At 43.1% G+C, this 13506-nt stretch overlaps 1 protein-coding gene across 1 annotated transcript; it reads left to right on the top strand.

The window, feature by feature from the left end:
- Positions 1-422: 422 nt before the first annotated feature.
- On the top strand, positions 423-1993 carry K441DRAFT_609228 (FabD/lysophospholipase-like protein). Its single transcript, XM_067645507.1, has 5 exons — positions 423-630; positions 710-848; positions 898-925; positions 989-1254; positions 1312-1993. The coding sequence occupies exons 1-5, from the start codon at positions 582-584 to the stop codon at positions 1877-1879; spliced, it is 1050 nt and encodes a 349-aa protein (XP_067505208.1). The 5' UTR covers positions 423-581; the 3' UTR covers positions 1880-1993.
- Positions 1994-13506: the final 11513 nt, after the last annotated feature.

Here is a 13506-nt window from a genome sequence, read left to right on the forward strand (position 1 = left end):
CTCCGTAAAGTATAAACTTAAATACGTTAATCACAAGTAAGGTGCTTTAAAACTTAACGAGGCGTTAATGGCTCAATAATAATAGATAATTATTAATGAAAGGTAAAGAGACGCGCTAAAAGTAAACAAGAAGAAGATACTTTATATTACATAGAAACAGGGTAGTTGATTGGAGTATTATATTGTGGAGCCTTTTGCCAGGGCCCCTGGACGCTTACACCCCACCCACAAAAGTTTTGCCTGCAACCGTAGTAAAGTCTTCGTAAATGTTTAGGTTTTCCCACAAATCTCGCCAAAGTCTCTCAGACCAAGAAAACGATTACCGTCCTAAATTAGCTTAGCGGGCGGTGCGGATATTCCTATATCCGCAATCGATTTCTTGGTCTGAGCTTCTGAGGTAATGATCGTTTGGGACCGAGATAGGGCGTTATGGTTGGATACCAGCGATATACTCTCTGCCCAACCAGAGTGGGGGCTAAAGAATCTTGCAAAAATGACGGTGCCCTAGCCTAATCTCAAGACTCTTCACTTCTCCTCGTTGTCGAAAGCCTTTTTCTTCTCTCTCTTAATGCATAGGAGCAATGGATACCTCGGATACCCCGCAGAACGGTCTTCGAGTGCTCTCCCTCGGTACATATCACGTCCTACAATTTACCGCGCTCATATATAAGATTCTGGACACGAGGCTGACACAAATGCCCAAATGCAGATGGAGGCGGAATAAGGGGTCTCTCCACTCTTTATATACTTGAGCGCATCATGTATCAACTTCGACCGACAGACGATCCAAAGAAACGAGTGAAGCCCTGCGAGGTGTTTGATGTGATAGCTGGGACCAGTACTGGAGGGTAAGTTCACGAGGCTGTGTGCTTGATGCAAGCTTCTCAGTGCGACTAGGTTGCTTGCATTGATGCTTGGGAGGCTGGTAAGGATTGATCGTTACTATCTGGTTTATTTCCGCTCATTTCTGACATGTCGTATCAATCAGGAGATGGATGTCCAGTCTTGCATCAAGGCATACAAAGATCTCTCGTCGACAGTCTTCACACCACGAAAACGGGTGGCTTTTGGTGGCAGCTTGCTTCATAAGCTGGTTGGTGCCGCTCCATTTTCTGCCGAAAAGCTAGAGTCAGAGATTAGGAAAGTTGTGGAGGATAATGAACCGCTGGAGGACGGGGGTACGAAGATACCTAAAGGGAAGGAAAATACAAGAGACGTTCCGCTACTCGTCAATCCAGCGCAGCGGTGTAAAGTGTAAGTCCTTCCATTCATTCTACTTCCTTCCACTAATGATGGCTTTTTTTCGTGCAGTTTCGTGTGCGTTACGATGGAGAACAGCAAGCCGCTTCGTCTCCGAAGTTATAGCTCCATGAAGGAGCCCGCCTTAGGTTGCAGTATCTGGGAAGCTGGCAGAGCGACGTCGGCCGCTCCAAGCTTCTTCGACCCGGTAAAGATCAGTAACGGTGCTACACTACGAGATGGCGGATTGCTGAACAACAATCCAATTCTTCAGTTGATGGATGAATTGAATGTGGAGTTTCCTGGCCAAAAAATCGCATGCGTGGTCAGCGTTGGCACAGGCGTTGGGCAAACGAAAGTTTTAGGGAAAAGTCTCATCTCAGTTGCAAAAGCCTGCGCAAGCATTGCCACCGATACGAATGCCACAGCACAACAGTTCAAAAGGTCATTCGCGTCAGAGAGCCAGCCGTTACACAATCGATACTTTCGTTTCGAAGTAGAGCAGGGGTTGCAAGGCGTCGGGCTAGAAGAGTGGAAGCAGATGGATTTGATTTTCAGCGTGACAAATGCATATTTGGATGATCGTAGGGAAGAGCTTAAGGATTGCGTTACAATTCTTCAGGAATCAACACCAACGTAAGCTCAGCGCAGCGATAGATGTTGGCGCAACGCTAAAGCTAGTAGGCTGTATGATTTCCAAAGATTTCACAAGGAGCCCAGACTTTTTCACCATGAATTTCTTGGTCTCCAGCCTGTGCATTACTTTGTACCGAGAAAGGCAGATGAGAAAAAGCTGCGTCGACTATTGTTGACGAAAAACGATAGCAGACAACAGCAGCCAAACGTCGTTGCGTTGACAGGTCTCGGTGGTGTTGGAAAGACGCAACTAATGCTCCATTACACAAAGGACTATCGAGATCAATTCGGAGCCGTGTTTTGGATTGACTGCAGATCGGAATTAACACTCTCAGAAAGCTTTGAAAACATAGCACGATTGCTCTTCTTGGGTACCGCAGCTAGAGTCCAACCACGAAAAGGAGAAACCGGGCTCGTTAAGTTGGATGCACTCGATAATATCAATGCTTTCAAAAGATGGCTACGAATGAGAATAAGTCCATGGCTGCTTCTTTTCGACAACGCCGACGAGCTGAGTATTCTCCGGTCTCTAGGCCAGTATTTCCCCACTGATGGATCCGGAAGCATCATTGTCAGCTCGAGACGACAAGAAGCGGCAGATCTAGTTGGAAGCGATCGAGTCATGCAAATTGAAGGGCTTCCGCCAGACTCTGCAAGAGATTTGCTCTTACATTCAGCTCGCATTGATCGACCCACTCAGAACCAATTAGAACAAGCAGGAGAAATTGTCGCTCAAATGGACTATCTTGCCCTTGCAGTTGATCTTGCTGGGAATTATATCAAAGTTGTAGGGGACTTAGGCCAGTATGGTAGATTCTTCCGAGAAGAGCATGACAAACTACTCAGAAAGGTCCTAGGAAAGGCAGCCTCGCACTCATATCCACATTCTGTGTTCGCTGCTTGGAAACTGTCCATGAAGCAAGTCCCTGAAACTTCCGCGCGTCTATATCACTTACTCTGTTTTCTAGATCGGACCAACCTTGATATACAACTTTTTCAACGAGCCTGCAGGCCTAAATGCCTCTGGAATAGTGATGGTGAGCTGATGGAAATCACTGCCATAGTGGCCGAGATAGCACCTTGGATTCTTGATGCATATACCGACAGTAATGGCATATGGGATGAGCTGGAGTTTCTTGACAGCTTATATCCTTTGGAAGCTCTCCATTTCGTCTGCAGACAAGAATCGATCGAAAACCTATACTACAACGACGAGGTTGTGCCGACAGACCAAGACTCGGTACTCATCATTATGGAGCCGTTCGTACACGAGATTGGAAGACTTATGCTAGATCTTGGAGAATTCTTCGACTTTGCTGTTGACGCCATCACTCTCGTTTTGCATTGCTTGGAAAACGACGCAGAGCACACAGTTCGCACGCCAGCTTCAGAAAGCCGATCTGATATCCCGAGTGTTGTTTTGACTCCGGATGGCGGCGGTTTTCATAGCCCTTTCGACGCCAATCTCCGTCTCGAAGCTCTGTTTTGCCATTTGATCGTTGCTCTTGAGGCCATTTATGGACACATAGCACATGATGTCCGCCCAGGTGCACGACTCCGAATCGGTATGAATTCAATTTGGAACCACAAAATTCCTAAAGCTTTTCGATGCTTTGTCTTGCTCTTCGCCTTAAATTACCAAGGAAGACCAATTCGATTCAGTTGCTCGTCCCCTGAGAGATTACGGCGTGTGTTCTTCATGGCTGATCTGGCCTTTATCGGAGCACCACGGCAAAATGGACGCAATCACTTGCGATACCTCGTTGAGCTTAACAAGCATTGCTGGTCTTTAGGTTGGTCCATTTACAACTTGAACTGTTGGGAAAACAGCATCGACGGGACTGATCTCTTAATTCCTAAAACTCGCCGCTACGTGGACCCTCGCTCCAAGCTCGTAGTCGAATCAGGCAGTGTGGCACCTTCGTTCAAATTTAATTATGCCTTTTTCTTCGCTGCTGTTTTGGAACAATCAATCTCTGAATGGCAGCAAGTCAGTTCCTTCACAGTGAGTGGTGATACCAGAGCAGCCCAAGCGGCGATCATGCGAGGAGCTGCCGTTAAAGCGCTACATCAATTATGGGAGCAAAAGATGTGGTACTCCACTGACGAAATTCCTGTACTTGTGCTTTCATCGGTGTACCAGTACCTGTTCGTTGTCGACAAGGCCGATGCTGGCCGATGGCCGGGGCTCCGAGATGATGTTGACCTGCTTTCAATTGCCGCCCCTCAGCGCTTCGATACCTTTTCCAAGACTACTCTATATCAACATATTCGTATCGCAATGTCCAGTATCACTGCGAAGTATTAATTCAGGAAACCCAACTGCTGGTAGTTAACGTCCAGCGTAGCTACGTGGCCAAGAGGCCTGTCTAGAGTGGAGACGAGATATTCCTGAGCTTAAAGACCAGGCCAAGCGTATTGCTCCAAAGTCAGTTCCTCACAATGAACGGTGCGAGACTGTTTGTCATTGCTGGGCCAACTAGCGTGTGTCCGACGAGTACTAAGTCACCGGCAAGTCATACGCCGTTGATATTGCGGCACGGGACTCCTCTAATGTCAGCACATATTGGGCATTTGGTAAACTTATCAGCTAATGAATTAACTCGGGTCACTTAGGGCATTCCCCACGTATTCCCCAGCGCAGATCGCTTCTAGCATAGGCGCCCTTCGGCACGTCGACTACGAATCGCGCACTCATTCTTTATTCTTTTCATGACCTCGACTACATCCTTGCTAAGAGCTCGGTCTCTACCCAAAATGCTACGCAATTGCAAAACGCTGATAGAAAACAGTTCCTACGAGTCTATCCAAAATTGAAAACTCGTAGCGCGTAAGCCGACGCATCCACTTCGTTGACTAGTCCTCTCTCTATCTCATGCGGCAGCGGCAGGTAATTTGATGAGAGCCTCCAGTGGACCAAGGATGCTCCGAGAATCCTCTTTAAGCAATCCTTGGGAGTCATCTTGAATGAGTCTCGTCATTCATATGCGGCAATAACAGCAATCTAGATCAGAAGCATTTCAAACATTATGCGTGCAATGTCGGGCAGTCAATATGTGTCACATATTGTCCTTTTGCAAAATTATTGATTTAAGTCGCGACTTTCTAATTGACCGTGTTCTCCATCGGACCGATTGAAAATCCGCACCGACAGAATCATGTCTGAGCTTGCTGAGGTAATCAGACGTGATTTTGCACGAAGGAAGACGGCGTAGCTGTTATTCCGACGCTAGCCAAAAAAAATCACGTCTGAGCTGAGGTAAAAACCAGACCGCGCCGCCCAATTTAGGAGAAACCCAACCTCGAACTTCCGCATATGACTCCGGACGTTAGGATGGAAATTCCTCGCGATATTACAGGGAGGAAATAGAGGTCTTCGCGGATCTAAAAGGCAATCCAAGTGACTATCTCATATCCAAAGCGGCAGAAGACCACGAATGGTTCATGTTGTGAGTTTGAGGAGTATTAGACGCATACAGTCGCCTCTCTTAAGCCTCATGTGTGAACCGCCTCCGAATGGGGATTTAGAGGAACGAAGGTAAAGAAGAACGGTGAGGTGGATACGCGCTGGACTATGAGGACTACTCTAGCGAGAAAGAAGGGGATTAAGTAGTTTCATCCCCTAACCATAAGAGAATTTGAAAAAACAATTCTGGCAAACTACTCCCTTACATGTCAATGCCAAGGTGCGGGCCGCTGCCGGCCAAATCTCCTCCAGTCTTGCCTCGTGAAGGGATTCAAGCTCGGCGAATTTTATGGTGAGATGAAACAAAGCCTTGGGTAAGTAAAGGCAGTATTAAAAAGGCCTGGTAAAATTCGTCCTACGGTTGTCGATAAGAGCAAAGCCAGTAGAACCAATCAGATCAAGTTAAGATGCCCAATTATCAGACTTGGCGAGGATAGGCCGGATAGGCCTCTCGGATAATAGACCTATCAGCTGATATTATCCGGAGACTATCCGGATAGTCTCCGGATAGTCTTGGCAAAATCCCCTAATATACTTACACTTATAATGCACCCCCCAATATTAAATAAATAATTTTTCTATTAGTATAGACTTATAGAGCTTATAAAGCGCTTTAAAATAGTACTACTTTTATCTAAATATCCTAAGGGTAAGTATAGATATAAAGCTTATAAGAGCTCTGCGGAATAAGGCTTTAGGGGAGCCGCGCACGGAGCTCTACCAAAAGCTCTGCACGAAGCTCTGCACGAAGCTCTGTATACGGAGGCTCTACACGAAGCTCTACGTATAGAGGCTCTGCACGAAGCTTTACGTACGGAGGCTCTATACGAAGCTCTGCACGAAGCTCTGCGTACGGAGGCTCTGCGTATGGAGGCTCTGCACGAAGCTTTACGTACGGAGGCTCTACACGAAGCTATGCACGAAGCTCTGCGTACGGAGGCTCTGCGTATGGAGGCTCTGCATGGGGCTCTGCGTATGGAGACTCTGCACGAAGCTCTACACGAAGCTCTGCACGAAGCTTTTATATAGAGCCTCCGTAGTAGAGCCGTCGTACGCAGAACCGCCGTACGCAGAACCGTCGTACGCAGAGCTGTCGCGCAGAGCCTCTGTACGTAGAGATTCGTATAGATCCTCGTATAAAGCCTTATATAAAGCTTTTATATATAGAGCCTCTATATAATATAATAATATTTAATTAAAAATATATATAACTACTTAGCTAATAAATATTTATTTTATTATAGATATTTAGACCTCTCTAAGCTTTAAATAATTATATGTTAAATATAGCTAAGGCTATCTAAAGACTATCCGGATAGTCTCTAAATACTATTAGCTAATAGGTCCATTATCTAAGAGGCCTATCTAGCCTATCCTTTATAAATCTATAGGATATACTTATAAAGAATAAACTATCCTATTTAGTTAGGCGGATAATAATCCTATCTAAGGATAGCCTAGATATTGTGACGGTTCGTCTATATAGCTACCATCAAGGCGTCGTCGGTCACGGATCAATGTTGCCCCAGCGTTGCCCCGACGACCGAACACGTACATAGTTGTCTACCGCGCCCCTTTCTTTAAGCCCTTACCTTAGTCTATTCATAATATAGCCCCTTATTATTACTTAATCTATCGGATCGCTCCCACGGGAAGCTAGCCGTGACATTAGACTAAGGTCACCCTCAATTAGCCTATAGAGGCGACACAATACTAGGTCTAACAGTCAAACACGTAGCTAGTTCTACTACTACGACTACAGACCAACCAACCCACTAAGCCCTGCTCGAGGCAGGCAATTGCAACAGCAGATTAAGCAGCTAAAAGAAGAGACTACGGCAATCAGATTAAAAGGATCACCCCAACTACAATCTTAGCAGCAAGAGGACTTGCCTAAGGAAGCAAAAAGAGACACTATAGTAAGAAAGAGCGCATTAAGGCCTAGTATACTAGAGATAGCCACCGACCTAGCGCTGGTAGGCCGCGAGGAACCTATAGACGCAACACTTAAGCCGCCAGAGCTCTAACCGTACTATAGCGAGATAGAACTTTTGGACGATATAAAGAGCAAATAGGACCGTTTTATAGCGCAATCGGAAGACGCCGAGAACCCTATATACTTTAAGATAGAGATAAAAAGGGAGTATATAGCCGCGACCACCTAAAGCCTAGCTAAGATACCTATAACTAAACTTATAGAGGAGCTGAGGCTCTAAGGAATACAAAGGAAGGCGTTAGAATAGCAGATTGCTATACTATAGCGTTTTGCAAATAACTACGCGCATAAGGCTATTAATATAAAAGAGGAGGCCAAAGCAAAGATAGCGAAGCTTAAGGAGTACCTAAATAATAGGACTAATAAGCTCTATAAAGCCAACCGGAAGATATCTAAGATAGGCCGCAAGGTTACCGTATAAGCCCTAGGTCGGCAGGATAATAAAGAGGAAGAAGACACGCCAGCACGGATAACGCAAAAAGGGACACCATTCTCTTAGACAAGTAGCGCTATAGGCTTAAGCCGTACGGCGAAGTTCCTAAATCTACCTACGCTTATAGATAGAAAAGAACCTACCTACTAAGCCTAAAGCGGCTATATACAAAATAAGCTTTAATTTAATGTAGACTAGTTTTACCGGGATAACCTAGGCCAAGAAGAAGATGCAAAAGTAGCGTATATTAAGACGCGTGTAGGGGGTAAAGCTTACGACCACCTCTTACCGTACTTAGAGGCAGAGCGTAACGCGGAACGCAACCCTACTAGTAAAGAGGTACTAGAGTTCCTAAAGAACGTCTTTAAGGACCCAGATCGCCGCATTAAGGCCCAGCAAGAACTTAAAGGCCTTAAGATGCTATACCTAGGAGACTTTAACAATTTCTAATTTAACTTTATACGGCTAGCAAATATCTTAAGGATGCCGCAAGATTAATAGAAAGAGGAGCTTTATAATAAGCTTTATGACAGCCTACGCGTCTAAATAGAAGTTAAGGTAGTAGACAAAGACTATAGCTTCTAGGCCTATTGCAAGACTACCTAATAGTACGCCTAAGGTCTAAAGCAGATAGATAAGGAATAAAGTAACTACAAAGCAGCCTAGGCTAGTAAGAGAGCTTCTACTAGGGGCGCCGAAGAGATTAAAGGTCTTCCCCCTAGGCAGTCTTTAACTCCAGCATTAGCCGCGAAAACGCCTATTACCTACTTTAACTATAGCAAGTAAGGGCACTATTCTAACAACTGTATAGCGCTAAAGAAGACGGAAGCTAAAGCAATTAACTAAAGCAAAGAGTATAAGATAGTCACCGACTTGGCGGAGTTAAAAAATAAGCAGCTCTAAGAGAAGTCTCCTGCCTAGAGTAGATTGGAGTAGTTAATACAGCGCCTGTGCGGCTAAAAGAGATCCTAGGAGGCATAGCCCTTACGACGCTATATAGGATCGCGCTAAGCGGCGTGGCTCTTAATATAGTGAGCCTACTTGACTTTAGTGCGGGCAGAGAGGCCTTTATACACTATAAGCTACTACTAATTATTAAGCAATAACTATAACCAAAGCTCTACAAGATTAAAGGATAAGGAGTCGCCGTATCTGGCCATAACAATTAGCAGACAGATATTATTAGATAGCTCTTTAAGGCGAACCTAGTTATAGACGGTTAACAAGTCCCTATATAGTTCCTATTCTACGATATAGGCCGCCATAATCTTCTTATCGGCCGTAGGTAGTTTAAGAAGACTAGGGCCCTTATTAATTATAAACACCGGGTCTTAGTATAGCAAACTAAGAAGAACTACTATAGTAGGCAGGACGTAATTATACCAAGAAAGGAGCTCCTACCCCCGCTAATTAATGAGGATTACCAGAGAGATATAGATTAAAGAGACGTATTACTAGATTAAGAGTCCAAGTCTACCCCCTAACGCATCCTTAAACGTATAGTCGCGATTAGTAAACTTTAAGAGAAAAAGTTATCTACTAAAATTAAGCTAGAGGGATAGGCTAGGCTAAAGCAAGCTAAACGGACCTTATATAACTATAAGCATACTTAGAAGATTAATACCTAAGACATAATTAGAAAAATAGAAGACTAGCTTTACCCTAGACCTACTCTACCAACAAAGCCAAGAGTAAGAAGGCCTTCATCTACTAGGCAATTTAGGGCAGTAGATATTACATTACTTAAGGCAAGGAACTTCCTACGAGGGGCAAAGCGTAAGGACGTAGTAATTAGATATACTAGCCTCTATAAGATAAACCAGCTAATAGAGGATAGGAAGGGACTAGACGCCCTACCTAACAATAAGGAAGAACTCCGCCGGCTTATTTATAAAAAGCTGCTATAGCCCTATTAAGAATACGCTAACGGTTTCTTAAAAGCTACCTCCGATATGCTACTACCGCATCACAAGAGGGTGGACCATGATATTGTTTTTAAAGGCAGCAGTAGAGAACTAGCCCCTAGCCCGCTATATAACATATCGTTAAAACAGCTAGAGCTAGTTAAGGCCTACCTATAGGAGCACCTATAGAAGGGGTTTATTATACTAAGCGATGCACCCTTTATAGCTCCGGTCCTATTTGCTAAGAAACTAAAAGGGGGGTAGCAATTTTGCGTTAACTTTCGGAAGCTTAATACAATTACCAAGAAGGACCGCTACCCGCTGCTATTAATTAAGGAGACGTTAACCAGGCTATTAAGGGCTAAGATCTTCACTAAGCTAGACGTTCGGCAGGCCTTCTACCGTATACGGCTAAAGGAAGAGGTAGAAGAGTTAACTACCTTCTATACAAGGTACGGATCATATAAGTACTATATTATACCCTTTAGACTATATAACAGCCCTACGTCCTTCTAGAGATTTATTAATAACGTCCTTTTTAACTACCTAAACGATTTCTATACAGCCTATATAGATAACATCCTAATCTACTTAGACAACCCGCTAGAGTACGAAGTCTATATTAAGAAAGTCCTATAGAGGCTTTAGGAGGCAGGCTTATAAGCGGATATTAAGAAGAGCGAGTTTAACGTTATAGAGATAAAGTTCCTAGGTTTTATTATCGGTACTAATAGAATCGCTATAGACACTAACAAGCTATCTATAATTAAGGATTAGGAACCCCCTACCTCTATAAAAGGGGTGTAATCCTTCTTAGGGTTTTATAACTTCTACTAGGCCTTCTTAAAGGACTACGGCCGAGTCGTATAACCACTTAGTAAGCTTATAAAGAAGGAAGCATAGCACCCGCTAGGGGAGGAAGAGCTTAAAGCCTTTAAATAGGTCAAGGCCCTTATACTATCTAGCAGCGTAATTAAGCACTACTTACCGTTCTAAGACACCTATATAAAGACGGACGCGAGCAACGGAGTAGTAGCTAGGGTGCTAAATTAGCTATAAGATAACGGGACCTGGAAGCCAGTAGCCTTCTTTTTAAAAATAATATCCCCTATAGAGATGCGGTATAAGGTCTATAATAAAAAGATACTAGCAGTAATAAGAGGCCTATAGGAATAGCAAGGCTACCTTATTGGCCTTTAGCGTACTCCCTTTATAGCGGTTATAGACTATTAAGCCCTTAAGTACTTTATAACTAAGAGACTCCTAAGTCCACGGTAAGCCCGCTAGGTAGACCTACTAGCTAATTTCTATATATAGATTATATATAGGCCAGGCACAGCAAATATAGTAGCTAATACCCTATTACGAAAGTAGGAGGACCTAAAGACATAAAAGGAGAAGGACGTAGCCGTATACACCACATACTTAATTAACCCCGCCCTTATAATCGCTATACTAAAGGCAACCTCTAAGAACCCCCTCCTAGTTGCAGTAAATCGCGAATGGGAATCATACAAGCTAGTTAATCAGATCCTCCAGGCTAACTAAACTAGTCAGTCGCTAGTAGGGCTACGCCAGCTAGCTAAGTAAGACAGGAAGGGCTAGAAGCTCTAATAAGGACTACTAACCCGTTTTAGTAAGCTAATAGTCCCTAATACTAACTACCTCTGTACCTACCTTATTACGGAGGTATACTCCTACTAGGTAACCGCTTACCTAGGCAAAACAAAGACTAAAAAACTTGTGGCGGACCAATACTATTGGCTAAGACTACCCTTAAACTGCAATACCTATATAAGAAACTGCAGGACCTATAGAAGGACCTATATACCCTACAATAAAACCCTAGGCCTACTATACCCCCTACTAATTAGTAAACGCTACTGGCAGCATATCTCTTTTAATTTTAAGTCCTTCCTAATGGATAAAAAGGGCTTCAACAGCGTCTTTATAGTCATTAATTAACTAGGTAAGAGAGCCTTCTCACTACCCTACTATAAAACTGCTACCGCGGCTAACGCAGCAAACCTATACTACTAGCACGTCTGGCGCGTGTATAGCCTCCCAGAGACGGTTATATTAGATTAAGAACCTTAATTTATCTTAGCCTTTATAGACGAGCTATATAGGCTAACCGGTATTAAATAAAAGCTCTCTATATCTAGTTACCTGCAAACTAATGGTAATATGGAGGTACTAAACCAGTACATTAACCAACGCTTAAGACCCTTTATTAACCACTACTAGGACAATTAGTTAGAGCTCTTCCCCTATATAGACTTCGTATAGGCAATCCTACCGCATAAATCTACTGGCTTTACACCATACGAGCTAAGGCTTTACTTTAACTAGGAGGAACGTATATAAGCAACCTTAACACCTTATAAGAAGCTAACACGATAAGAAGCTTAGGCTTTTATATATAGAACCTAGGACGCAGTTAAATGGGCAAGAGACAACCTAGTAAAAGCCTAAAAGCGGTAGATAAGGCAAGCTAATAGGCACCGTTACAAACCAGACTTTAAAGTAGGTAATTAAGTATACGTTACTAGGAAGGGCTAGGCTACTAACTAACTAAGTATCAAGCTAGACAGACAGCTCGTAGGGCCCTATAAGATTCTAGGCATAAAAGGACACTTATATATTATCGACCTACCCCTAAATATAAAGATGTCAAACGTCTTCCATGCCAATTAACTACAAAAGGACCTAAATAACCCCCTGCCGGGCCAGAACAAGGAGCTAGAGGAGCCAATCCTAATCAACAGCAAGCCAGAGTATAAGATTAATAAGATCCTTACTAGTAGAACCTACTACAGAAGGCTATAGTATAAGGTTAACTGGGTAGGCCACAACCTAGACGACACCTGGTATAATGTAAACAGCTTTATTAGCGCCCCCTATAAAATTAAGGCGTTCTATAATAAGAGACCTCATAACGCTAGACTACCCGTACGGCTATTATAATAGCTAGAGGCGTATTACAAGGACGTAGATCTAGAGCCCTTAGAGGAAGACAATAAAGCAAAGAAGGACAGAAGGGCAAGACGGACAAGGAGAGCCTAACTACGAGGATTGAGGGCGATCCTCCTGGCTTAAAGGGGGGTGATATAACGGTTCGTCTACATAGCTACTATTAAGGCGTCATCAGTTACGGATCAATATTGCCCTAGCGTTGCCCCAACAACCGAACACGTACATAGTCGTCTACCGCGCCCCTTTCTTTAAGCCCTTACCTTAGTCTATTCATAATATAGCCCCTTATTGTTACTTAATCTATCGGATCGCTCCTATAGGAAGCTAGCCGTGACAGATATAATATTTAGATAAGACTTAGTATTTATAAAATTTTAACTATAAAACTAAATCTTTTATTTTTATTATATAATACTATAAATATAGCTAGTACTAGGCTTTATATAAAGCTACGGACGTAGAGCTTTTATATATAATCTTTAATATAGAGCGTTATATAGAGCCCTATATGTAAAGCCTCTATATATATATAGCCTTTATATATAGAGCGTTATAAGAGTATTATATAGAGCCTCTATATATAGAGTTTTTAATATAGAGTATTGTATAGAGCGTTATATAGAGCATTATAGTATATTAGTACTATATATTAGTAAAGCCTTAAAGATTTAAATAGGGCTTTAAGTAGAGTTTTATGGGGAGCTTTTATAGAGATTCGTGCAGAGCTTTATATAGAGCCTCTACTATCTACTATAAAAGATTGGTAAAAATCGTTAAGCCGTAGCAGCGTGTACTGCCCTCTATTAAAATAATATACCCCCTATAGCCCCACTAATATAACTCTATATTTTATAAA

The sequence above is a fragment of the Cenococcum geophilum genome, assembly GCF_001692895.1.
Source record: "Cenococcum geophilum 1.58 unplaced genomic scaffold K441scaffold_16, whole genome shotgun sequence".
In the NCBI taxonomy this organism is placed as follows: Eukaryota; Fungi; Ascomycota; class Dothideomycetes; order Gloniales; family Gloniaceae; genus Cenococcum; species Cenococcum geophilum.

What these genes read in the sequence shown, in the direction of transcription:
- K441DRAFT_609228 (XM_067645507.1), top strand. Translation starts at nt 582, where the DNA reads ATGGATACCTCGGATACCCCGCAGAACGGTCTTCGAGTGCTCTCCCTC. An exon ending in GCTGGGACCAGTACTGGAGG is followed by an intron (nt 849 to 897) that starts GTAAGTTCACGA and finishes CAGTGCGACTAG; the next exon opens with GTTGCTTGCATTGATGCTTG. An exon ending in CCAGCGCAGCGGTGTAAAGT is followed by an intron (nt 1,255 to 1,311) that starts GTAAGTCCTTCC and finishes TTTTTCGTGCAG; the next exon opens with TTTCGTGTGCGTTACGATGG.